Source organism: Camelus ferus, chromosome 23 (assembly GCF_009834535.1).
Source record: "Camelus ferus isolate YT-003-E chromosome 23, BCGSAC_Cfer_1.0, whole genome shotgun sequence".
NCBI lineage: Eukaryota > Metazoa > Chordata > Mammalia > Artiodactyla > Camelidae > Camelus > Camelus ferus.
In genome coordinates this window covers 16,500,787-16,528,468 of record NC_045718.1, presented here as the reverse complement: position 1 = coordinate 16,528,468, position 27,682 = coordinate 16,500,787, and the positions used below count along the sequence as shown (strand labels likewise).

At 42.5% G+C, this 27,682-nt stretch overlaps 1 protein-coding gene across 9 annotated transcripts in view; it reads right to left on the bottom strand.

Moving 5' to 3' along the window:
* The window catches only part of SRGAP2 (SLIT-ROBO Rho GTPase activating protein 2), a 233,413-nt gene that overhangs the window by 131,330 nt on the left and 74,401 nt on the right, over positions 1–27,682 (bottom strand). For all 9 annotated transcript variants that reach the window (XM_014557240.2, XM_032467041.1, XM_032467042.1 and 6 more), the window contains exon 3: positions 11,101–11,293. In XM_014557240.2, coding sequence (XP_014412726.1) covers positions 11,101–11,293 — 193 coding nt within the window. The remainder of the gene's footprint in view (positions 1–11,100; positions 11,294–27,682) is intronic.

Here is a 27,682-nt window from a genome sequence, read left to right as displayed (position 1 = left end):
TTCTCCCTAAATCCTTCATTAATACTGAGCTCTTCCCATATGACTCTGTTTCTCTTCACAGTGTGAGACTTCAGCGCAGCACAGAAATCAGATATTAAAGTCTTTACTTCAATTAACTTGGGACCAAATCTAATTGAGAACATAACTGCTATCCTTTACCTCTCCCTGGCTGAGCCGAGCACGCGTGCCTCCTGAGCCCTCCGCCTTCCCTCCCTTCCTGGTGACTGCGGGAACCCACTTTGCATGAGGTCCTATTTTTAGATACATGTGCCCATGCGCACATGTGTGCTTATTATTCTCTCCCAGCCTGTCTGATTTTCCCCCATTTCAATTATGAGAGTCCTTATGGCAGAGACGGTCTTTCCTTCTTATCTTGTAAACCCTCCCACTTAACACAGTCAGCTCCCAATAAAGATGACATGGCTTTTGCCTTTAAAAGAGAACTGGATCAAAGTCAGTTCACTTAATTGGCTATGAATTTCTGAGAATTAAAGATCCTGTGAATCTGCAGCACATTGCTTCCTGTGTCTACTACAGAATTATTATGGGGCTTACAAGAGCAGAGAAAATGATTACAAAAAGCTCCCTGTGCCCAGCCAGCGCTGTTGTTAAGGGACATGATTACCAGAGTCTGAGCTCCGGTGAGCTGGAAGCCTGAGGTGTGTCCTGCTGCCATTCCAATGGCAGAGCCTGTGAGACACAGGAAGCCCCCAGCCTCCAACATCTTCCCAACTGTGCATAAAAGCATGTTTTGCCCCGACCTGCTCTCACCATTCCCTGCCCTAAAAGGATGATCGGAAGCCATTTATGCAGAAGCTTGGGAGCTTCTGTTTGGCCTCATGAGACAAACAACCCTGCAAACCACAGTCTGCTATGGGTTTGCACTGCCCTGGCCTGCTGGTCTTGATGGTGGCCCCTGCGGGAGGCTGAACAGGACTGGCCTTCTTTTATTTACCTGGCGGTACAGTTGGGACCTGCAGACCTCAATGCTCACATTTAATGATTTGGAAATTAGTGCTCGCTATGAACTCCATGAGGACAAGGACATCAGAGGGTGACAAACATCCTCCTTTTGATGATTATGAGCCTGAATCTAAAAATAACATGCCAGGGCTAACTACCTGGTTCAAGGGAGTTCAGGACACCTTGTCAACAAGACACCTTAAAGGACAAAACATACAATTGCTGGGTTTTTATAGGACCTGGCCATACAATTGTATAATGAGTCACGTAATTACATAGTTCCTGCCCAGTGCATCTGTATCATAAAAATCAGGAGGCAGGAAGAGTCTGTCATTCACCAGGGCCCACGGGGGTCACTGAAGTAAATGAAGACTGACATGATACCCAGGGCCAGGCTTAAGAATGCTTAGCTCTGCACAGGGAGTAAACAGCGAATCTAATCTACTAGGGTTTTACCTACCATAGCTATGTCTGATCCCAACTCCCAAGGACAAGGAGAATTAACCCTGCTATGTACATTTACTATGGGTCAAGCACTGTCCTAAGGGCTTCACATGTATTAATTCATTTAATCAGCCTAACCACTCCATGAGGTGGAGACCATTACCAGCCACAATTTACAGAGGAGGAACTAAAGCAACGAAGAATCTTCATTTAAAATCGCATGGCTGGTAAGTAGAAGATCCAGGATTACAAACCCAGGAAAGCTGATTCCAGAACCTGTGATCTTAACAATCATGCTATATTCCTTCTGGGGTGATGATAATTACACCAGCTACCATTTTGGGGGGCATCTAGTAAGTTACAGGGACTAGGCGAGTGCTTTACATATATCTAGTCTTTAGAACAACTCTTCAAGGTACGCATTACTCTCCACATTTGAAGGATGAGAAAATTGAAGTGAAAAGGGGTTAAGTGACTTGGTCAAGGTCACACAGCTATGTGTGGAAGAACTAAACTTGTCTGGATTAAAGCTCTCAGCTTTTCCTGCTAAGTAATAAAGCCTCCCAAAGAGCTTTCAAATGAATTCTTCCTCTGTTCAAAAGACTGGCCACCACTCTGTCTCACTGACCTCCTCAAACTCCCTTGTGCCTCTTCTATCCCGTTTTATTCTTGTGTGAGGAGACCTCTCAACTCTTCCAAAAAGGACCCAACCACCACCTAATCTTCTATATAGACCAGGCCAAGGAAAATCTCATCAAGGGACCCTGGTTAGTTTCTAAATAAAGGCAGCTTGAGCCATGGCAAAGGGAAGTCAATCCTTGCTCAACACCAGATGCTAATTCTGGGCAACACCTTCCCTGAAGGAACAAACAGCTCCCACATATGTCCAAAATCAGTGAGTGGCCCACTGGTCCCAGGAAGTAAGGAGTTCTTCCTCCTGGAAGCTTCTTGCTTCCTCCTACTTGTCTCCTCAAAGTCACCCCAGGCTCAAAGAGGAACTTCTTGGTCCTCCACCCTTTTCAGATCTGCAATCACAGCTATAATATTCTCCATGGTCAAATGACTATTTTTGAACCCAGTGCTAACCTGTGAGGCTGATGAACAACTCTGAACTCAATTCCAGAGGAGAAATCCATTGACGATAGGTGTCGTACCTGCAGACACAGTGCACATACAAATATGGGGCCCAAGGCCAAGAATGTGGACGCTACAAGAATTTCACTTTAATTTATTGTGTACTTAACCTCCCACTGAAAGGAGTACTGCAGGTCGAATGTCTACCAGATTCTTGAGATACCTAAGTCCTACTCCCTCACATCCTTCCAATAGTTACACACTTGTAGCCAGCCAAATAAACAGATTTACTTTCCATGTGTATTTCCTTAATATACTGCTAATTTAATGTTAGTGAGAATAGGATATTGTCTTGTTCCAATCCCCAGTACCTAGCTCAGTATCTGTACATAATTAGGTTCCCCAAATGTGTACTGAATGAATGCACAAATAAATACATCTTTTAAATCCCTTTTCCCTCGCCGCAATCTGAGTACCACAGACAATACAAAGAATGTTTCCCTTTTTTTTTTTACACTCCTAAACCCTTACTGTTGGAAATCAAACATTTCTACAGCCTCAGCCATCATCTCTCTATGAATATGCCCAAATCTCTACCAACAACCCACACTTTAGCTCTGAATACAGTCCAGATCCTTAGCCTTGAATACAGCCACTCATTTTCTGTCAGTTACAGAAATGTCAGCTTCAATATTCTTCCAATATCTTAAACTTAACACCCCAAAACTGAATTCCTCATATTCCAGCCCTTCAAAAACAGCTCCTTCTCCTAACTTTGGTATTTCTATTAAAGGCACCATCAATCTCCCAGTCACACAAGTCCAGAAGAAACTCCACAGCCCTCTCTCTTTTATGCTTCCAAGATCCCTTGAAACCCGAATCCCATCAGTCAGCAATTCCCATAGATTCTTCCTGCACCAGGTGTTTTCCATCTGTCTCTAGACTGTAAGCTCCAGGAGTGGAGGGGGCAGTATCTGTCGGCCTGGCATGTATCTGGCACGTGGTAAGAGCACAATACATACTTGCTAAATGGACTGAAGGGTCAGTTTTCTATTCTTTTCATTCCTATCATCCCATCCTAATTTAGATCCTTATTACCTCCCGTGGCAACTGGTTTTACCATCTCAAGTCCCTTATCATTTAGCAAACTGCCACCATTAAGGTTAAGGTTAATCTTCCTTAAGTGGGGTCCGTATCTCAGCTTGGACATCTAGCTGTTCAAACGTTCAGCAGTTTCCAGTGTCTACTGTACACAGTGAAATCTCTCAGTCAAGAGACAAGGCTCTCCGTGTTACGGTCCCATCTACCTTTCTCCAGTTCTTCCATATACACTCATCACCCCAACCAAACCAGTCTACTCACTGAGCCCCAAAACTGTTTTGGACTTTCCTCCTGGCTACAACATCCTCCCCCTCCCTCTCTCTCCATCTATCAAAATCCTATCCATTTTCTTCAAGGTCTGGTTCAAAATGCCCATTTCCTCCCTCAAAGTTTCCTGACACACCAACAGGTCATCATTTCTTCTGTAGCACACACTTGGTACTCGCCACATATTACCTTACCCTGAAGATCTGTGTTATTATGTTCAAGCATAATTTATCCTTGCCTAGATTATATAAAGTCCTGTGGGAAAGAACCAATACTTCTACTTCTTTGGATCTCTCTCCTCTAAGAGTCTAAAGTAATACCTTAAAAATGTTCAACAAATATTTGTTGTTGAGGAGAAGGAAAAGCTAGAAGAAAGAAAAGATGTTGGCAGTGGGTTATGAAGTAGCAGAAGGTCTCTGTAAGGAACACAGCAGGATAGAAATGTATGAGTATTCCTCTAAAAACGCAACAGAAAAAAAAATCCTACCTCAAAATAAAAGAAAGAACTGAGTTATTAAAAATAGGAGATCAAAACCAAATGAGCTATGACTGAAAGGTAATTTACAGCAAGTCTATTTCAAAAAACCAACAAACCAGCCAACGCATTATCAATTAGAGTCCTGCTGGGCAATATTAACACAGATTCCACTTAAAAGAGACAATCAAAGGCTTAGCAACAAATGGGAATACATTTAGACGCTTCAAGGAGCCAAAGAAAATGCAAGAACGTCTTCCCTAGGAAGACTTCCTACCCTCACATAGTACTACATCTCTGCTCTTCATCAAACCAGGCAGACAGAATTTCAGACATTAACAGGGTCCTCCCACAATTCAAAGGGATAGAGGAAGCCATATTACCTATCTCAAATAAAGCAGAGTCAGACAGAGTCGAATAATCACTATAGTTCTATCTGCAGGAGGAAGCGGGGGGGTGGACCACAGGGTCAGACTTTGCAATGGAGTCAGAGCAGTGTAAGCTTTAATGAAGGTGTTTGCACTGAGGCAGTGTGGGAGAGGACAAAAGGTGAGCAGGAGAAAAGCAGAATAGGAAGCAAAGCCAAAGAGTGACAGAGTAATGGCTTCCAGGGTAAGAAGTTGTCCCAGAGATGAAAATAGCAGTTCGGCATCGTTTGTCCCTCAATGCGGTCACTTAAAACTGTAATAAAAATATCCAACCTAACCCAGTAGGAGGGGCTGAAATCTAGCCAGGTTGAGAAACTGGCCTGGAAAAGGGTGGGACGAAGCCATGTAGACCAATTTCGGCCCTGGCCAACTACCCCATCCCAAGTTGAATAATTTCCATGGCCCGGAGACGCGTCTGTCCAGAGCCGCTGCTGGCAGCTGCTCTCCTGGCAGCACAGGGAGACAAATTCATGGCATTGCTGGGCCAACAGCTGCTACAGCTCCGGGGGAGGTGACGAGTGCCCGCTGAGATGCTCTGGGCAGAGAATGAACTATTCTAGGGACCAGCCCTCGAGTCAGCGAAATCCAGGCTACGCTTCTCTGGCTGAATGAAAATATAGTACAACTGCTACTCCAGAGACCCAGGAAACCCAAAGCCCTTCCTCTGTCCCAGCTTCCTTGACTTCAGTTGCTTCTTGCCCTCATGTCTGATCCATCTTTTCCATTTCCCAGGGCACGACTTCAGTCTAGGCCCACATTAACCTTAGGCCCACTGCCATCCCTTCTTAGCAGGTCTCCTCCCTCCAGTCTCTCCGCTCCAACTGATCTTATGCATTGTTGCCATAGTTACCTTTCCAAAGCACAGCCATCCATAATTATGCTCAAAAACTATCAATGGCTCTCCCATAGTTTGCAGAATAAAGCCCAAACTCGTGTCACCTGGCATTCAGGGGCCACTGTAATCTGGTCCATTACCAACTTTTCCAGGTTGATGTGTTTGTCACATTTATTACTCCTGTTCTTTACAGCAAAACAGCTGAGTAACCTATCAGCTTTGTTTTTCCCAACTCTGTGCCTTTCCTGACACCGTTCTCTCTGCCTAAAATGCTTCCTTCCCGATCTTTTTATCTTCCTTTTATAACGTCTGCGTTGTCTCCACTGAATTAAGCTTAAAAACCAAATACGTTGCATCGGCACTTTTATTTTTCCATTTCCCATTCACAGAACTTCACCTCGGTAAAGCCCTCACTTCTCTGTGCATTTATGGCACTTTACATAGCGGCCATGGTCTTTCATACACCTGCCTCCTCAAACATCACACAGACAATGCGGCAGAGGCTGATAATTGTCCCCTACCATGTTTCCCCTCCTTCGATATTAATAGAAACTCTACTTTCTGGTCACTAGAATAATAATCACATTTCCCAGCCTCCCTTGCAGCTCAGTGTAACCATGCCAGTTGGATATGAGCTGAAGAGATACATGTGCCACTCCCAGACTGCACCTGAAAAGGGGAAGGATGTACCTGCCCCTTGCCCTTTCGCTTTTCCCACTGGCTACAATGGGGACACAGTGACAGTGAGCCATCTTGGGTCACACAGACAAGGGCAACACTCCTGGGATGGAATACGGAAGCTCCACACAGCCCTGGATGGCTAACACCCAGATGACAACACGATAGAAAAAAAATCAACCTCTATCTTGTGTAAGATACAATTATTTGGGTCTATGACAGCTGCCAAACCTATATCCTAACCAAAACAGATATGCCTAAAAAGCCCTTCCTGGGCCAAAAATGTCAATTTTCAGCTGCTAACAAATATTTCGAGCCTGGCCTGATGGTTCTGCCTGCCAAGGGCCAGTTCAGTTTCACCCGCGTGGCTGTCCCTACAGTGACGCTTGTGCATGCAAACATCCGGAGACTTGGTTCCTTCTGCAACACAGAGGTGAGTGGAAAGTGGGAAAATGCAAGCGCTGTTACCAGTGATACGCTGAGAAGCAGAGTCTCATCCCTGGATTAACAACACAAGGTTACAGATCGTCAGCCACGTGGAGGCCTGAGATGCTCACTGGACTTGAGCAGGCAGAACATGAGTTTAATTATGACAAAAAGAAGAAAATTACAGATGAGATACAGAATGCTAAAAGTCTATCAGATGAGGTATAACCCAGATTTTCACATATATATTTATAGTAAGAGAACCCCCCCTACTCCATGTAAAACTGTGGTCTGACGTCAACCATCTGACTTTCCTGCACACGTTCAGGAATACATTATCTATGAAAGGAGGATGTTGCCTTGGACTCCTTTTTGAGCTTCTCCCTGATTAACCATCTTGCCTGTGTTAAATGCACTTGTGTGCGTGTCTCATCACCTCTTCCACTAGGCTGTACCACATGAAATTGCCACTATGGCACCATCTTTGTCCTCCAAACATCAGCAGTTTCATATGCTTCATACAACTCTTTCGTTTGGGGCTCATTTAAGTCATCTTTGCCTCTCTCGCAATGCCTTATACCTGGGAGAGCAGCAATAAGAAACTGCTGGGATTAACTTTACAGATCTTCTACTTGAAAGACTCGTAGTTCCATCAGACAACACGATCCCACCTTACCTTCCATCTTTTTAAGAGCTTTAAAAAAAACCTCCCTCTCTCCTTCCTCCATTTCCTTCTTCCTTCCCTCCCCTCACCTCCTCCTGGTAACTTTGACTACTTCCTAGAATTGGTGTGCCCAAGCCTTGGGTCCTGCTTTTAGCTCTTTGTTCTTCTCTTTCTCTCTCCTGAGTTCATATAATTTCATATCTTCCATAATCACTTTTGTATTTCAGATCCTGCCCTTTATTTCTAGTCATTTCTGTCCCTCGCCACCTGGATGCCCAAAAGCCTCCCAGTGCCCCAAACCCAATGTGTCCAAAATAGGCTCACTATTCACAACGGGTCTTCCTACAACATCCCCACTTCTGTTACAGATGCCACAGTTCTTTCAGGTCACCAGGTTAGAGATACTGGGTCACCTCTGATCATTAGAATTCTTTACACAATCCGTTATCCCGTCCTTTTCAGTTTCTTGGATACTTCTTGAATGTATTCCTTCTTCTCCATTCTTTTTGGCTCTCATGTTGTACACGGATTATCCCCTGAAACCTCCACCTTGGCCTTTTCTGGCATAAAAATTCATTCTTCTGCCATCTTTCCTCATGTCTCTCTCCCCATGTAAGAACCTAGAGGGCTCACTGCTATGTGGTCACATCGAATCCAAATCCCCCTGCTTGTCTATCAAAGAACCATCACTTGGTGTCTGTTCTACTTATCTAAACCTCATTTTCCACTGCTTTGGAAAATATCCGTGTTCTCATAATATTTTGCTCATCCCTCTGCTAAAGCGCTTTTTACATTGTATTATTTACATGTCTCTTTTCCCTGTTAGTGAAGATTCCAGAGCTTATCTTAGTCTCTGTAGGAATGATCACAGAACACAGTACCCAGCAGCCATTTAAAAGGGGTCTGTTGAATAAGTAGATTGCTACTCAGGATAAAGATCAGACAGGAAGCTATTACAGTAACCTCATCATAAAGTGACGGCCAAAGGAGTGGCGAAGCCCCCTCTACGAGTGTTTATAGCCCTTTGTCCTTTCGTTTAGCAACACTTAACTCATCGCACCATGTGATGTGTTCAATCCCTGTTTCCTCCTTCTGTTGTAAGTGCCACGTGGAAGATGGTGCTTGTTCATTGTTACATCCCAAGGGACAACGTCTAGCCTGAAGTTCAAGCAATGTGCAATGGGACATTTGTTGAATGAATGCACAAGAACCTTCCTTTTAATGAAACTGGATCTCTCACCACCCCCTTTACTCCCTCACCACCAAACATTCCTGCTTCCTCCCTCCTGCACGTGCTGCTCTCTCCTACACAAATCTGCCTTTAAAGCCTAAGTCCCACTCGCTTCATGAAAACGCTCCTGACTATTCCAGATCCTTTATCTCTGAGGATTTATTGCTGACCTCTTATCTATATTCCACATAAAACCAATGATCTCTTAATGAGACCATTATTGCCTTAGCCTCTAATTACTTCCTGAATTAAAAATCTTTTCTCCTCAACCAGACATGGCTCCCTATGGATACACACAATAAACTTGTCTTGTATCTTCCAATACCTGTACATACCTGGCTCTCAATAAATACTTACTGGTTGTTTGGGGATAATGAGGCCAGGTACCAGCTTTATCAGAGGGGAAATCAATTCTTCCAGCCTTGGAGAAAACACCCTATTCTTTGTATGTGATCTTAATCAGAGCAATTCAGCACATCTGTACATGAATTTTTAGCTAATATGTCCTTAAGCACTAAAAATCAACTACTATTCTAAACTTAGGAGGAGTTTGTCAAGAGAACAAATCCAACTTTGAACCATTTTTCTAAAGCAAATAATTCCTCCTCCCAATCATCATTTATCACATACTAAAATAACATTTTATTCTCCCAGGATTGCTTATCATAAAGAGAACAGGATTTGGAAAAGATAAGGGACTCTGAGGACAAAACATCTGGAGGAAATTCTCATTCTGGCTTAGAGTGAAAGTGTCATATGTTCTCCTTAACCTTAGCTCCATATTCATTGATCAGAGCTTGCCTGTAAAAGTTAAATTGTGTCCCAAATTATTAGGGCAATAAACAGAAATAGAAAATAGAGGGAAATAAAAGATACACCGGGCATTGATTCTTAAATTCACTCATTCATTTACTGCTCCAATAATATTTAGTGAGCATCTATTACATATTACGTATTACATTAGGTGCTGTGAGAGACTGAAAGATGAATCAGAAAAGCTTATACTAAGGGAAGATAACATAAAGCAGACAGTGCTGGATGCCCTAATAAAAGAACAACAACAACAACAAAAATGCTGTAAGAATTGAGAAGAGGAAGATACTCTTCTGGGAGAATTGGGGAAGTTTCTTGAAACAGGTTGCATCTGCCAAGGGTCTTACAACTTGGGTATGGCTTCGACTTGCAGAGATGTGAAGAATGGGCACCAAACTGTACATAACAGGATAAGCAAAGGCCCAGTGGAGTTAGTGTTCCCTTTGGCTACGGTATAGTGGTGCAGAAACAGGAAATAAGGTTGGAAAGCTAGTCAGGCCAGATGCAGAGGGGCCTGAAGACCTAGCCAAGGAGCGTACACCTTTGCACACAGAGCAGCACTTCTCAAACTTAATTGTGCATACAAATCACCTGGGGATCTTGTTGCAGCAGATCTGGCGGTGGGACCTGAGATTCTCCATTTCTAACTTCCAGGTGGTGCTGATATTGGGAGACCACATCCTGAGTATCAAGAACACAGATGGTGGGGAGCCACTGCACAGAGAAACTGCCTGATGCCCCAGTGTGATCCAGGAAGACTAAATCTGACAACAGTGGATCAGGCAGATTAGAATGGGGAGAAGCTGTAGCATGTGGTCCTCAACACTGGTTGTTTCTTAGAATCATCTGGGAAGATTTTATTCCACACTGTTACCCAGGCCCCACTCCCAACAATTCTGATTTAATTGATCTGGAGTGGGGCCCAGATTTTAGTATGTTTAAAAAGTTCTCCAGGGAATTCTAATGCACAGCTAGGATTGAGAACCTCTGCTGTAGATGATACAGTAAGTACCGAAACCATTCAGGCAAAGATGATGGAGATCTAAACTAGGCCACTGTCAGTGAGAACAGAGTGAAGAGGCCAGGGGTATAAAATACTGGAAATGTAGAGGGAAGTGACCTTAGCAACTGTCTGTGCAGTGACTTAGATGTACAGCTACAACATTCATTTCTTCTGGTTAAAGACAGTTTGGTGAAATGGTTAAGAACACAGACTTTGGGGTCAGAGACTGCCTGGGTTTGAGTTCCGGTTCTGCTGTTTATTTACTAGGGGTGTGTGCATCAGAGAGAGAAAGAGAGACCTTGAGCAAGTTCCTTAACAATTTCATGACTCAGTTAACTCATCTGTAAATTGAGGATATAACAATAACCAACATATGGAGTTGTGAAGATTAAGTGAGTTAACATATATGTAAAGCCCTCAGAACCATACTTGGCACATTGGAAGAGCTATAAAGGCATTTGCTCTTATTATTAGCATGGTTCATTATCTATTCTGATCTCTCCAGGATGTCAAATTGCATGTAACACTGATCTGGAAAAAGAGAAGTCCTTGAGGGCTCTCAACCCTCAGCCAGTCCGAAGTCACTGGGTTGCCATGGGTTTCATAAATACAATCGGATCCCGGTAGCAAACCCTGCCTCCCTCCAACCCAGACCCTATTCCCAAGAGCTCTAAAAGTAACAGCCATAGAGTCCCTACTTGAATTGCTGGTCCTTGGTGCTACGTGTCTTGGCCAGGAAGCGCTCTGCCAGCTTTTCCAGGTTGCGGGAATAGTCCATCTCAATCTCAGCCTTCTTCCGGAAGAAGTCCTGGAGGTCCTGCAACAGCTGCACGCGGAGCTCACACTGCTGGTCCAGGCATTTCATCTGCTCCGTGAGCTGAGCGCGGATCTCTGCAACCAAAGCCAGGTGAGGCAGTCAGACAGAGACCCCTGGGAAAAACCATAATGCTGACATTTACCCCTTCCATTTAGTTGGTCCTTGTCCTCCGGGGGAACATAAAGCCTTTAATTTAAAAAAAAGAAAAAAAAACCTAAACTGGCCATGTGATGTGAGGCACCACCAAAAACTCTCCAAGTCTTTCCAGATCCTGAAAGAACATTGAAACCGGGAATCTGCTAAATCATTTAAGAGAAACTGCTTCAGACACAATAATATTCATTTATTGAGCAATTTACTGTGTTTCCGGCACAGTGTCAGAATTTGGGCTCTCTTCTGGCAGACAGCCTCCCAACCATCTTTCAGGTAGGTAGGTAATGCTTTCATCCTTGTTTTAAAGATGAGAAAACTGACCCTTAAAGAAGCCAAGCTAGTAGGTGGTGGAGCTGGGATTCAAACCCAGGAAGCTTGACTTTAGGACCCAAACTCCCTACTTTTTATACTTTCTCCCATGATTTCAAACTGTTTTTCTGCATCTTTATGAAGCAGGGTGAGGGGTCAGGATATTTTAAGGGAGACAGAAAGAGCCATACTCAAGGGCAAATAAATAATGGCAAATCAAAAACGAAACAAGCACCCGGATTTCTAGGCGAGCAAACCATTCACTGTCAGTCAGATTCCACAGTTTCCAGTACCACCGAATGGAAATCAGTCTTCAAGAAGTTGACATTTTCACCAACAAACAGCACTTAAATCTCTGTTGTTTCATCCTCACTGATGCTCAGAGCCTCTGCTGTGTCAAAGCTAGAACTATTTCTGGTTGAGCGCTAGCTTGGCAGATTTCTGGCTAGCCAGAATCCTCCTACAGGGCTAGCAAACCCCCTCTGTGGAACTGCAGCAATGGAAGCTCCAGATACAACCAGATCTGCCGCAAATGCAATACTGCATCAGTTACTGACAAGAGACCTGGCACCCGCAGGAAACAGCTGCCAGAGCCAGACTGCTGTTCAGCTCAGAGAAGGCTTGCAGTGCATATCCCGCTGAAATGACGTCCCGATCCCCATCTGAGTCACAATGGAGTCATTTCTTTCACCCCTTTTCTCCCCACCCCGCAAGCCTGCTCAGCTCCAATGCCTTAGGCTGTGATTGTGACTCCAATTCCACAGAAGAAGAGTATCTGTATTATTATGCCTCTCCTTACATATGCTCCAAATCCATTCCCCAATAGTAGAGCTGTGGGGTTTCCGCCTATGCTCTGTAATGCATGGGATGGGGGGTGCGGAATCTAGAGTTTGCATCTGAGCTGCAATTAAAGCAAAGGCAAATCGAGAAATGAAGCTATGTAGCCACTATGGAGAATAGTATGGAGGCTCCTTAAAAAACTAAAAATAGAGTTACTATATCATCCTGCAGTCCCACTCCTGGGCACCGGAAAAGACAAAAACTCTAATTCAAAAAGATACATTCACCTCTCTTATTGAAGTAGCCAACAGGTGTAGCCTGGTATATAATAAGGTGTGTAAATGTTTGCAAAAATATATATTCTTTCCTTGCAAAGTAAAAAGAAAAAAGATACATGTACCCCAATGTTCATAGCAGCACTATTTATGATAGCCAAGATATGGAAGCAATGGACCTAAATGGTCACTGACAGATGACTGGATAAAGATGTGGTATATATATATATGTGGTATATAAAAGGATATGAAATAAAAAGGAGTGAAACAATGCCATTTGCAGCAGTATGGGTGGAACCAGAGATTATCATACAAAGTGAAATAAATCAGACAGTAAAAGACAAATATCAGAGGATATCACTTATATGTGGAATCTAAAAATGACACAAATAAACTTATTTACAAAACAGAAATAGGCTCACAGACACAGAAAACAAACATACAGTTACCAAATGAGAAATGGGAGGGGGGGCGGAAATAAATTGGGAATTTGGAATTAACAGACACACTATTATATATGAAATAAAACAACAAGGACGACTTATAGCACAGGGAACTATATTCAGTATCTTGTAATAACATATAATGGAAAATAATCTGAAAGATAACATGTTATGTTTTATATAGTCATATATATATATATATATATGACTTAATCACTTTGCTGTCCACCTGAAACATGGTAAATTAACTATACTTCAATTAAAAACACACACACACACACACAAATAAACTCAGAAACAGACCTACGATGTCTGCCAACCACTCCTTTTATGAAACAATGGGCAAATGGTGCATTGAGATTTGCCTTGGAGAAGCTGGGGGCCCATAATCTCTCCCCATCTTCATTTTTGCTTCTATTTTTACAGGTATAAGGATGGAGCACAAGTATCTGGTCCCTTATGGGTGATCTCAGGTGATCTGTAAGTGCAGTTCTCACCTTCTGTCCCCCGCCCCCACACCTCCCCTGTGCCAACCACCAATGCCAACCAGGCCTGCAGTAACCTCACCTGAACTGAAACTGAGCACCAGAGGATTGTTTCAAGCAGACAGAAGGCTGCTCAGAAAAGCCGCCTACCTCATCACTCATCAAAGCTCTCTTGTTCTGTGTTTTTTTTGGAGTCTGATTACAAGGGTATTGAGGGGAGAGATCTGCAGAGGGCATGTCAGGCATCTGGTTCTTGCCAGGGATTTCTGGGACTCTTAAAGGCAACAGCCCTATAGCGACTATTTCTTGGGCAGCTGTCCCTCTTCCATCTTTGACAGGTAGAACTAGTAGCTGGCGGTGGTAGCCACGGAGTGGGCAGACTGGGTGGAGAGGAACTTCACAGTGCTCATTGACATGACTTACAACTTGTCCATTAAATAAGAATCAGGGCATCTTAAGGTAAAAAGGCTTTCCAGGTACCCAGTTAGTAACAGATGTGCGAGAGGATGTGGATAGGCAATGAGGCTGTCAGCCCTCTCTGAGTTACCTGTAATTCATTTAAGACTTTGCCTCAATAATCTCTCTAACCGGGGGAGCAGAAAGAACACAGCAGAACGGGTGATGCCCACTTTTGCCGAAAAAAGAGTGGGCTAAGCAAATTTCCATGACACCCATGAAGTCCCAGAGGTAGACCACTCCATGGTTGTCCTGTCCGAGGAACAAGCCCTTCATAGCAGGCCTTTAAGACACATGTATCAATCTAAGAAGCCCCGAGGTGCATCCAGCCAGCATGGAATTCCACCCTGACCTCCTCCAGTGCCTCAGTGAGTGGGTCCTGTTACCCAAAGTGCACCTCATCCTCAGGCATCCCCTCTGGGCCACCGAAGGAAAGAGAGCTGGTGTTTACTGAACACCCCTGATGGGCCTTTAGATACATTACCTCATTTAATCTTAACAATATGTCCATAAAGCTTCCCCAATTATCCTGATGGCCCAGAGATGAGAAACTGAAGTATGACTCGTTACGTAATTTACCAAAATGTCACACAATTAGGTGCAAGTGGGGCTGAAGCCAAATGAAGGTTTGCCTTGACTTGTCAGAGGTTGACAGTGCGGCAGGGAAACGAGAGAAACAGAACAAGAATCTGGAGTCACTGAGGTACTTCTGGGGAAATCACTGTGTCTCAGGCTCCCACCCCTGGAGAGTCCCCTTCCCCACCTTCCAGCTGAGGCGATGACTCAGACCCCAGGGTCAAGTCTGGCGTAGCCCAGTGACTCACTAACTAGCCCATGTTTTGACTAGTCCCCAACTGGGCTGGATCCCTTCCTGCTTCCTAGATCTACTCTACAGGGCAGCTCTGAAGGAAGTGAGACTGTGGTATCCCCACTCCAATCCAGGAAAAGGAGTTTCTGCTAATAGACTCCACCTGCCACTGTGGTTAATGTGTGATGCGGCACCCCTGAGCATCTCCCCTCCGAGGCAACCCGCCTGCAAGGAGAAGCCACCCTGGCTCCCACCCTCAGAGTCTGTGCACAGACTCTTAAGGGAGGCGCCAACCACCCCCATCCCCAGGCCTGCAGCTCCCAGACAGAATGGCTGCTCTGTCCAGGGCAAAATGTGCTGCTTTAGGCTTTTGCTGCCACTGCTGCAAAGACAAACAATGGTCCCCAAGAAGGCAGCTGTGCCAGTCCCAGTCTTCTGTCCATCCTCATAAGGGGCAGGAAACAATGAGCCACTGACTGGCAGCACGCCTGGGCCATGTGCCCAGGCTGGAGGCCCCTCTGCACCCTGGCCTACCAAGAAACTACAAGGGCAGAAAGAAGAAAGGAGCAATTTATCAAAACATGGAGGAATTCCTCACAGTTCCATCTTGTGCTTAGGCCAGTATGCACACACATACGTGGACTGCAAATCCAACTTACGGTTAGAGGAGAGTTCCTGGGAGCTGGAGATGATGGGGTCTTGGTGGGTTCTTTCCCTGGAACTACACTGGAAGGAGCCGAGTTCTCTCACTTTCTAGAAGCAGCTACATCTCAGAGCTGTAAATGAATTCCATGGCCATCCAGAAAGCCCAAGTACAAAGGTCACCATGAACTGGGGTGATACATGCCAAAAATGACCTCCCCATGGCACCTAACACAGCCCATTCATTCAGTAAATCTTAACTGAGCCCCTACTGGATGACATACAGACCCTGTCCTAGGCGATGGTGACAGAGGACAAAAAAAGCCCAAACCCTCCCCTAATGTAGCATGGTTTAATAAGAAGCGGAAAGAAAAGAAAGCAGTCTTATTGCTTTTGCTTTAAATATTATTTATTAAAACACAGCCATGGTATTTGTGATAAGCCCTATAAGCTAGCCATCTCACCTCTAGGAATAAAAAAAAAAAAAAAAAAAAAAAGACCAAAGATTTAAAAATCATCAGTTACAGGCAAAAGATGTCAGGTAACCAGCCTAAGAAAACTTCAAGGTCCTTTGACGCTTTCTCTATTGTGTTTTTTTTTAAATGACCCTTGAATAAAAACTGCAGCTTCCCTTGCAAAAGGGACCAAAATTTTAGAACAAGTTCAACAAGAGAATCAGAGTTGACCTTTGATAAGCATTTCTTTCAAAGATTCAAGTCAAAATTTAACCCCACCATTCTGGAACTAGATGGAATCGATGGTTACACAATCTTGTGAATATACTGAAAAAAAAAAAAAACCCAAAAACACCCCACTGAATTATACCCTTCAAAAGGGTAAATTTTATGGTATGTGAATTATATCTCATTAAAAACACTGAACCCCCACCAAAGCAGCATGTCCCGCTGAATACCATCCTGCCAGCTAAGGGGAAAATAGCCCAATAAAGAGGCACCAAAAGGAGGAAGGATTCCTTCGTCTCCGTTTCTCCACTTGCATGGGCTAAATTTCAGTTCTGCATTGAATATTCTTAAAGCAAATCTTGGACACTGTCCCTTAGGACAGCAAGCTTGGCCACGACATTGAACTCCACTGGCAGATCACCATTCCATCATTTCCGAAGGGTGTCAGATCAAAACCTGGCAAGGAATGTCTTTTATGCATGAGTTCATAGCCAGGATCAGCAGACACGCCCAGAAAAGCATCCCTGAGGCCATGTGGACTCCTTGCTCATACTTGGCCAAGGCTGAGATCCTAACTACACCTGTCCTGGGAGTTACAGGGAGGCTCATTTCCCTTTTAGAAAGATGCTCGAAGGGTCACAAAATGGATGAAATTCAAAGAAAAACCAGACCTAATAGGATGTCAATCATAACAATAACAATCAGGGCCCTGCCACCGCGACAATCACGTAGACTCTAAATTATCTAACAGCTGCCAATGCAGGTGACGCAGTCCTCTGAAAACTGTCCTCACTTCAGACAACAGCCAGGGAATTCACCCGTCAGCAGTCCTGAGGATTCTGTGTGCTTCTGATGCAAACATATTAACCTCTTTCTTTTTCTTTCAAAATTCATCTGATTAAGGCATACAGAACCCCCTCCTATGAATCCCACATTTCTGAGGAGAAAATAAGGGTGAGAAGGCAGACCGGGAGAAAGATGCCATCTTCCAGGAGAGGGACACAGGCACGTCCTTCCCTTCTCCTTGATGTGCTGGCAGCTGGCGGACCAGCACTGCCACTCCCACAGGGTCTGTTCAGAGCCCTTGAAGCATGAGATCAGCCCGTGTTCCCCATGGGGAGCTGGGCCTGACTGCCAGTCTTTTTTTGCACAAAATCTGCTTCACCTGCTTTTAGCCTTTCACAAACACATGATGTCACCTCAGCCATCTCAGGGATAGTAATTCCTAGTACCTTTCCAGCAAGTGTTACATAAGAAGACAATTGAGGCTTTCACCAGCCTCTCCCCTCCGTATCTCTTACCAAGACCTCTTATCACAACAGTAATCAGCTCCTCTCAAAACTGTTCCCCCGGAGACAAAATGCTGGAATGCTTTGCCAAGTCTTGCTCTTTACCTGCAGGTTTAATTTCTACAAACACAGTAACGGGAGGGCATTTAAAATTTTTTAGTGGACAGATGTGAGAACGAAAACCGGGGGAGGGAAGGGAATTGCTGGAGCTCACACAGCTATTTACCTGCAGATCTAGGGCCTGGAAGCCAGGTCACTGGGTTCCTACGCCAAAGTTCTTTCTTACTCTTATTGCAAATATTTATTTGAGCACCTTCCAGGTGCTCTGAGAGTACAAAGACAGAAGTCCTCCGTCAAAGTCAGCAGAGTAGTCAGGAAGAAACAAGTAAAAAGCCTATAGCAAACAAGGTGAAATAATAATATAAATAAACGAGGCAGGCACACAGTGAGAGCAGAGAGAAGGGAGACACATTTCATCTCATTTCACTTGCTACACCTCAATCCACTGAAGTCATCTTCCAGTGACTGACATTACTATTCATCCCTGAGTAGTCAGGATGCCAAGAAAAGGCCATCAAACTACCCTTACTAAATCAGAAAACAGCAAATAATCTCCCTCAATGAGTGTGACGATGGCCTTTTTTCCTCATCACTTTACCCTACTGAATACAACATAGAAACAGACATGAGTTAATCCAAACAACAACCAACAAATAGTTACCAAGCTTCCAGAATATGTGGATGTGAGATACTTATTGTTTTGCCTTCCTTGTATCCATATTCTCCCCCACTCTCAGTCCATGTGCTTTTGATAAAGCAGATTCCACCTCTGCCCTCCCCATCTTGCTTGGGAGCTACAAGACCTGAGGACAATAGCAGTCCAAGACCAAGACGATGCCACCATCTTGCTACCGCAAGTGGAAGGCCGACCTGGAGGAAGTGGAACTGAGAGATAGGAAAAGGAAACTTGAGCCCCTGAATTAAGTCATGGCTAGATGCCGGTTCTATTCCTGGCCCTTTCCGTCACACAAACTAGCTCATTCAGCTTCTGTTTAAAATAGTTTGCATTGGGTTTTTGGTCCCTTGCAAACAAGGAAATCCTAGAGGATAAAGTGGGGGATTCTGAAGAATTCAGAAGCATGAAAGTCCCTGTTCTCAGGGAACTTACAATCTTGTGAAAATGTGATCAAAATATATAATACATTTTCAAAAACTATATAATTATTTCCATAATTTATTTCCATAATTATGCAAGATACATAATTCAATGCTATATAAAATGTTTAAGTTATTATATACTGTAAGTACATGAAATTCAGAATAAATACAAGTAAAAGTCTTTAAGACTCAGCGCAATGGGACTAACATTATTAAAGTAAGGCTTCTTGAGAAAGACTAAACTCCTTGAGAGGAAGAAACTGTTCGGTTGGTTCACCAACATACTCCTAGACCCAGAACAATACCTGGCATATAGTAGGCTTCCAAATTTGTGGAAGGAAGGAAAGAAGGGGGGGATAAAAAGAAAGAGAACACAGGAGGAAAGAGAAGTTTGGACTAGTATTCTGAGGATTTTGGTAAATTTTCAGTAAATGGAAGGGTGAGGAGACAGTATTTCAGACGAAGAGGAAACGTAAGCCAAGGGATGGGAATATCTGAGCATGGTGACCTCTTTGTGAGGTTGTGAGGAGGATGGTCTGGCCAGAACAAAGGGGGACGTGAGGGCCGGGTCAGAGATAAGGGTGTCTAGGGAGGAGCAGCTCCAAAGGCTAACAGAGTAGTTTGGATTTCAAGAGGCCAGAAATGGAGCTGGTGACAGCTTGTATCATGATGAAAACAGAGCAGAAGGAAGATCAGAGTGGAGGAGGTCTGCTGGCTGGATTCCTAGGCCTTCTCAACTCAGAGATGGAGTGAGCATTAGTGAGCAATCCAGGCGGAATGGTACAGAGGTCAAAATGAGTAGGAGAAGTCCATGAGTGGAAAACCCCTACACATACTGACACAAATCGTTCGTAATAATACATACTTTAGAGACAGTGATCCCAAAGCTAGGGATTCCAAACTCTCTCTCCCAATACAGTAGGGAGCAAACTGGACAAGTAAGAGAGATCACTGGGTTCAAAGGTAAGACCATTATCTTGCTGGGAGGAAGGGGGTGGTGATGGTGGCAACTGGAGTGCTGGCCTCTCTGGCTTTCCTTTTACCACAGTTCTCTCTGCCAAACTTTAAGTTTGACTGTCTTTGAAACTGTCTGCCCCGTGCAGCAGATTGTCCCAAAGTTATGAAAGAAAGAAACTTTCCTCCCCTTGCATTAACCCCACATTACCTAAAAACAATGCATGCAGCTTTGGAGACAAAGAGAAATCAATCAGGGGGAAAGAGGAGGAGAAAAAGGGCCTTAAGAATTTCCAAAGGACATCCATTCATTAACTTTCCAGCCCCCAAGTGAAGACACAGAAAGCCACCTCATAAAGCCAATGAGGCAGGAGAGTGGGAACAAGAATATCTCAATGAACTTTAATCATTGGGATTGCTCTTGGCAGGCCGCCTGGGTTCTTTCAAATGACTTAATAGAAAGTCAAAGACAAAAGGCTCCCAAACTACCACGTCAAATGCCAAAGTAGTAATTTTCACTCCTAGGCCTTGCCCAAGACGTTTAAGAAACAGAATTCCTGAGGTACAAAGTCTAGAATTAACTTGTACTACAAACTAAAGATTTGGAATGAGATGACCAACAGCTCCTCTGGGAAATGTCACCTAGTCTGATGCCCCTGATTCACTGCTAAAGGCCAAGTGGAAGTCAAGTTCCAAGGACCACAATAACCGGCCAACAAATCCAGCAAATGTTTGTCTCACACCATCTCTGTACAAAGGTCTGATCTGTCCCTCAACAAATCATTGGCACACACGAGAAAATATAAGACATTGTCTTGCTCTCAAGGAGCTTATAATCCAATTGGAAAAAGGGGGAACTAAATGCTAATGTACTCAAGTGTATCTGATTGTGCGTGCTAAGTGTCAAAATAATGGCCCCAGACCACACTCAGAGAGGGGATCAGTATAAACCAGGGTGGGCCTGCATTAGTTTTCAGGCCTTTAACTGGGGAGGATGTAAGAGTGATAGAGGGAGGAGGGCTGTGATTATTAGAGCAAAGGTGAGAAAGCAGAAATGAGCAGATTAAGTTCAGGAGGCTGTGTGAGCGTATTTTACTCAGGAGGGTATGGAGAACTAAAAAAAAAAGTTGTGAGATAAATATATATCATCTATCTATCTATCCACAATGGAGTATTACTCAGCCATAAAAAGAATGAAATATTGCCATTTGTAGCAACATAGATGGACCTAGAGACTAGCATACTAAGTGAAGTAAGTCAGACAGAGAAAGACAAATATCATATGATGTCACTTATATGTGGAATCTAAAAAAAAACCAAAAAGATAAATTTTATTTACAAACCAGAAACAGACTCACGGACACAGAAAACAAAGTGTGGTCACCAGGGGGTAAGGTTGGGGGATGGAATAGCTTACGAGTCTGGGAGTAACAGATACACATTACTATATATAAAATAGATAATAACAAGGTCCTACTGTATAGCACAGGGAACTATATTCAATTTCTTCTAATGAGCCATAATGGAAAAGAAACTGAAAAAAATATATGTATGTATCTATGTATATGTATAACTGAATTGCTTTGCTGTATGCCTGAAACTAATATTGTAAATCGACTACACTTCAATAAAAAAATAAGAATTAAAAAAAAGATTAAAAAACAAAAGACTGTGGAGAGAAAGAGGAGGGTGGAGAAAAGCAAGAGAGGGTCTGCCTGCCTGATGAGCAGATCAGATATGCAGTTCCAAAGGGATCTGTAAACAGTGGACAAAGCAAGGGGAGAGTCTTGAAAAGCAAAGGACAGCACAAGGAGAGTCAAAGATCCGAGGAATTCCCTACCAATCAACTCCCAAAAAAGGTTGAAGGTTTAAATGTTAATGTAAACAAGTCTACTATAGTAATGGACAATGGTAGACTGTATGTTACTTAAGGCTCCAGCACAACTGAAAGGGGGAAAAAAAAAAAAACAGATCAATATTAAAATCCTGACCCTAAATTCCTAGAGAGCTGGTTCTGGAGGATTTATTTTATTTTGTGCAGTACCCAGCTTGGCATAGAGTATTGGCACATTGTTTCAGGTTTAGTACCACAAGCATGGACCAAGCACCTGTTAGTTGTTGAGAAAAGGGACAAAGATGGTTACACAGGATCAAGAGATGCACTTGGCTTTTGAAGTGTCTGTGGAACTTCCTGGTGGAAAATGCAATTTTGTTCTCCAGTCTGGAATTCTCAGGAGAGGTCAAGTCGGGAAAGAGACATCTGGAAGCCATCAGCAAGTAGACAGGAGTATGAAGTTAGCCATGGAAGTGAATGCAGCTGCCCATAGAGAGCATGTAGAACGAAAGAGAAGTGGACCTAAGCCTGGGGACACCTCTAGGTGGCATGCAAAAGAGGAGATAGGAAAGTAGGCTGAGAATGAAAAGAAATGTACAAAGGTGTCAATAACTGCAAATCACTTAAAGAAGATAGCAGGGCAAAGAGTTTGTTAATTTTGACAATTAGGAGTCTCTCATTATTGAGAGCCTGCCATGCATCACGCTGATAGGCTGGACCAGTTGCAATGGCTGTTCTAGTCCTTCATATTGGTGGTGGGCCAGCCGGACAACACCTGGCTTGGTACCTGTGCTGCATGCCTGTCAAGTCCCACCCCAGGGTTTCCCTCTTGCTGCTGAGATGTGAGATTTGGAGGGCCCTGCTCAGCCACCAGCCATGCCATGAAGAAGCACAGAGGAGTCAAAGCTCCATGATGTCAACCCCTGATTAATAGGAGATGGGAGCCGAAATCTTCTCCCTTCTTCCCCCAGTGGACTGTTCACAGATGTAGTAGCTGTAATATATTTTCTCTGAAGATGCCCCACAGGACCAAACAATCAGTCTCTCGTGAAGCTGTGGCCAGCCTATAAGCAGTCCCTTACATCTCTGCCTCCCTCCCTTTCTCACTTCCCTTTTATCCTTGTTCCTTCCTCCCTGTGATGGTTCTCACAAATAAAGGTAGGCTTTTGCCTCTAACTCTGTTTTCTAGGGAATCCAGACTAAGATACATGTGCCAGGCACTGTTCTAGATGCTGGATAGACTGTCCCTTCCTTGATGAAACTTATTCCAATAAAGTATCTGCTTAGTAGAGCCCTGACAATACCTAACTATTTTTGTTTGTTTAATTTTTTTTATTCTTTTAAAAATTTTGGGGGGAGGGAATCTAATTAGGTCTATTTATTTATTTGTTATAATTTTTTAAATGGAGATACTGAGGATTGAACCCATGACCTCATACATGCTAAGCACATAATCTACCATGAGCTGTACCCTCCTCCCCTATTTTTCATTCTTATTCTTTATTGAAGTGTAGTTGATTTACAATGTTAGTTTCAGTTGTACAGCAAAGCGATTCAGTTATACATATACATACATACTCTTTTTTTCAGTTTCTTTTCCATTTCTGCTTACTGCAGGAAATTGAATATAGTTCCCTGTGCTATACAGTAGGTCTTTGTTGTTTATCTATTTTATAGATAGTAATGTATATCTTTAATTATTTTTCAAGAGCTCAATATTATTTGTGAAGTGACTAGCTGCTTATAAGAACTGATTCAGTTGACTACAGTTTGTTTTCTATGGGAAGGTAAATGGTCTCTACAAAAATTATGAGCAGGTACGTCATATACAATCAATAGTGATCACAAATGCCATTTATAAATACTTTCTATGTGACGCATAGAAAGTTGAGTCACCATTCAAGTGTAAAGGTACACTACCTCATTTAATCCTCAAAACATCCCAGTGGGATAAGTTTGCAATAAAGCAGAGTGGTTAAGAGCACAGACTTTGGATTCACAAAGACCTGGCTTTAATTCTAGCTCTGCCACATGCTAGCTCTGTGTCCCTGAGTAAGACATGTAATCCCTCTAAGTCTGTTTCCTTATCTATAAAATGGAGCTTGTTACAGCAGCTACCCTAGTGGACTGTGAAGAGTAAAGAGATAATATATATAAAGTGTTTACTATATTATGGGCATCTCGTAAAATTCCATTAAAATTCAACCACTATTCCTCCCACTTCACAGATGGGGACCACCGAGGTTCAGAGGGATCCATTAATTGCCTGAGGTCACCCAGATAGTTACAGATCACGACAGGATTTGAACCTTGATGTGTTTAATTCTAAAATCAGTGCTCTAAACCATTCTCCTACATTTTTTTTTTAACTAGGCTGAGATACAGGCCCATTTGGTTGTCTTTCATACTGGAATCCTGTATTTCTAGGCTGGCAATACTGACTGGTTAACAAAAGAGATCCCTGAATTTCCTCGACTTTTCAGACAAAAGCCCTCATTCTCACTGCCTTAACTCTGAATGTTTAAGTATTTGTGTTGGGGTGGAGTAGGGAAACACCTTTATAATTTCATCTTGAAGGAAATATAGCAAACAGTTCATGCTCACCTAGAGATGCTATCAACTGAAGAAGGAGTACAGCAAAATCTGAGTTACCACTCAATTTCCTATAAGCTTGCTTGGCACACAGAAAGTATTTAATAAATAGCACCTGTGATCACTACTGATCTTATACGACATGCCTGACTATAACAGGAAAACAAGCTGCCTACAACTGGAAACAAACCACCTGGGTTCAAAGTGGGCTCTACCACTTACTAGCTGTGTGATCCTGGGCAAATTACTTAACTTCTCTGTGCCTCAATGTCTCCATGTGTAAAAGTTCATTCATAATAGTACCTACCTCTTTGAGTTTTTACAAGTTAATATTTGTAATCAGAATAGTTTCCGGTACGTTGTAAATACTATATAAGTTTTTGTTAAATACGTAATTCAAATTTGTCCTATAGGCTCTTTGATCCTTTAACTTTCTAGACAAGAAGATATAGAAAGTGACAGGAATTGAAGAGAATAAATTAGTGGCTTCCTAACTTTTACAAGCCAACACATTCACACATGAAACAGAAGTTTCATGAAACAATACATATGCCATAAACTCTGATATTTTTTACATGTTTTAAAATGCTTGTTGCGGTCCACTAATTTGATTTCATGACCTAGTAGAAGGTCTTGTCCTATAGATTTAAAAAGCCCTAGAATAAACCACATGGCCACCAAAGGCAGAATTAGGACAGTCTTCAAACCACTCAGCTCCTTCTTCATGTTTATTATTAAGTCAGAAAGGGCTTAAGTTTCACTTCTTGCTAGAAAAGAAACCATACGTTCCCTCCTATTCCATCCACAGTTCATGTGAATGCTAGAAATTTAGAGAACACCAAGGAACCAAAGGCTACTTCCTGTCTGTGCAGCTCCTGTCACTGTTGCCCAATCCAGGGTGCCACCATTCTGCATCAGGGAGAATCCCCTGGCCTGTCCTCTCAGTTTTGTCTTCTTGATTTTGAGGTCCAGCAACTGTAGTCACTGCACCCTCAGAGCAGAGAAACTGCTGATCTAACACAACAAAGCAAGGTCATTAGATATTTAATAAATGGATTCTAAACAGAATAGATGAAACATTAATGGTTAAGTTAGAAAAAAAAAGGAGTTCTTATCTCTTAGAGATAAATACTGAAATACTCAAGGATGAATAATGTCTGGTATTTGCTTCAAAGTGATGAAGGGGAGTGGGAGTGCGTGGGGGGTACAGATAAAACAAGACTGGTCATGAACTGAGGATTTTTGAAGCAGGGTGATGGGTATGTGGAAGTTCATAACACTATTCTCTCTTCTTTTGTATATGTTTGACATTTTTTGTAATTAAAGGTTTTCAAGAATCGAATTAATGGCATATTTTTAAAAAGGCTTAAAAAGACTCATAGTAAAGGCAAAGAAGATCAACAAAGTAGAAAAAATACCCAGAGATATAATACAGAGTGATTTCCTTAAAAAGAAGGAAAAGCTGAATCTGTAGCTAGAAAAGGGATACTATATACCAGGAAATGTACATAAAATAATCAACATCAAGACATATGCTGTTTAAATTTTTGAACTTCAAAGAGAAAGAAAGAATTATTTAAAAGTAAATGGAGAATGGAGACATAAAAATGGCCAGTAGGCACATGAAGAAAAAAAAAACACTCAATATGGCTAATTACCAGAAAAATGCAAATCAAAACTATAATGAGGTATCACCTCACACCAGTCAGAATGGTCATTAAAAAGTCTACAAACAATAAATGCTGAAGAGAGTGTGGAGAAAAGGGAACCCTCCTACACTGTTGGTACAAACATAGTTTGGTGCAACCTTTATGGAAAACAGTATGGAGATTACTTAAAAAACTTACCCTATGATCCAGCAATCCCACTCCTGGTTATATATCTCTAGGAAATGCTAACTTAATAAGATACACACACCCCAATATTCATAGCAATACTATTTACAATAGCCAAGTCATGGAAGCAACCTAAATGTCCACTGACAGATGACTAGATAAAGAAGTTGTGGTATATATATATATATATATATATATATACACACACATACACACACATATATACATATACATACAATGGAATACTACTCAGCCATAAAAAAGAATAAAATAATGTCGTTTGCAGCAACATGGATGGAACTGGAGAGCATCATACTAAGTGAAGTAACCCAGAAAGAGAAAGAAAAATGCCATATGATATCACTTATACTTAAATCTTAAAATTAAAAAAAAGGACACAAATGAACTTATTTATAAAACAGAGGCAGACTCACAGACATAGAAAACAAACTTATGGTTACCAGGAGGGAAAGGGGTGGGGAGGGATAATTTGGGAGCTCCGGATTTGTCGATACTAAGTACTGTATACAAAATAGATGAACAACAAGCTCCTACTGTATAGCACAGGGAACTATATTTAATACCTTATAATAGCCTATAGTGAAAAAGAATATGAAAAGGAATGTGTGTGTGTGTGTGTGTATGAATCACTATGCTATACACCAGAAATAACACAACATTGTAAATCAACTATACTTCATTAAAATAGAAAAAAAAAATGCAGTGCATCTCAAAACAAAACAAAACAAAAAATGAATCAATGGAGAAAAAGCACAATTTCTAACAAAACTGGGGAGAAAACCAAGGAGTCTCAGATTTCTCCATAGCAACATTGGAGGCCTGAAGAGCCACATCCTAAAAAGATTCTAAGGGAGAACAGCTGTGATCCAAGAATATTATGACAAGCTGAGTCACCACTCAAGTGTGAAAAAGGCTCAGACATCCGCCAACTTGAGAGCCTACATAGACCCGTGAGCCCCTCCTGAGAAACAGAAATCCTGCACCCAGTAGATCAATCAAAACCGAAACCACAGGAACAAAGAAGTTGTGGTTAAAAAAAAAAACAAAACTCATGGTAAATATAGCACCAAGATCCCCAAAATGGGAGCAGGCAGGTCAGAATATAAATGTTGGAAACATTTCTGAGGGAAAAAATCCAGATAAACTACAAAAACTGGGAGATGGGAAAGAGGTACCGGGAAGGGTAAGACTATGCATAACCTAGTCCTTCCAGGCAGGAATCAGCCAGTCTGCCAACAAGTGAAGATTTAGCTAAAAATGTAGTTAAAAATATTAGCAATGACTTCAGCCTCCTAACAATTTTCATAATCATTTTCTTAACCTTAAAGAGAACTTATGGGACTATGATCTGTAGTGGAGAAGAAATATTTATCTGAAGTTCACCAGTTTCTTAACTTTCACTTCAGTTTCTTTTTCTTTTATTAAATTCAAGTGAAATTAAATGCAACTGATTGTATTTTTAAAGCACATATGGCATAATGCCATTCTTATAAAACTATGTTGCTCTCCCCAGCCACTCTTTTGTATCTGTGTGCTGAATGTTAACACTGGAAGAGAAAGGCCACATGCCTGGCACCAAATCCACTGCGCCCACCTTCTCTCCCCATCTTCTCTGTCTTAGCGCCTATCCTAGGTTCATCCTTCCACCTGCACAATAGAACCCACCCCTTCTTTCTCACTCAAGGCCTTTGCTCCTAAAATACATGCTTATATTCTGTGTCATCATTTCCCCCTCTCTACTGGATC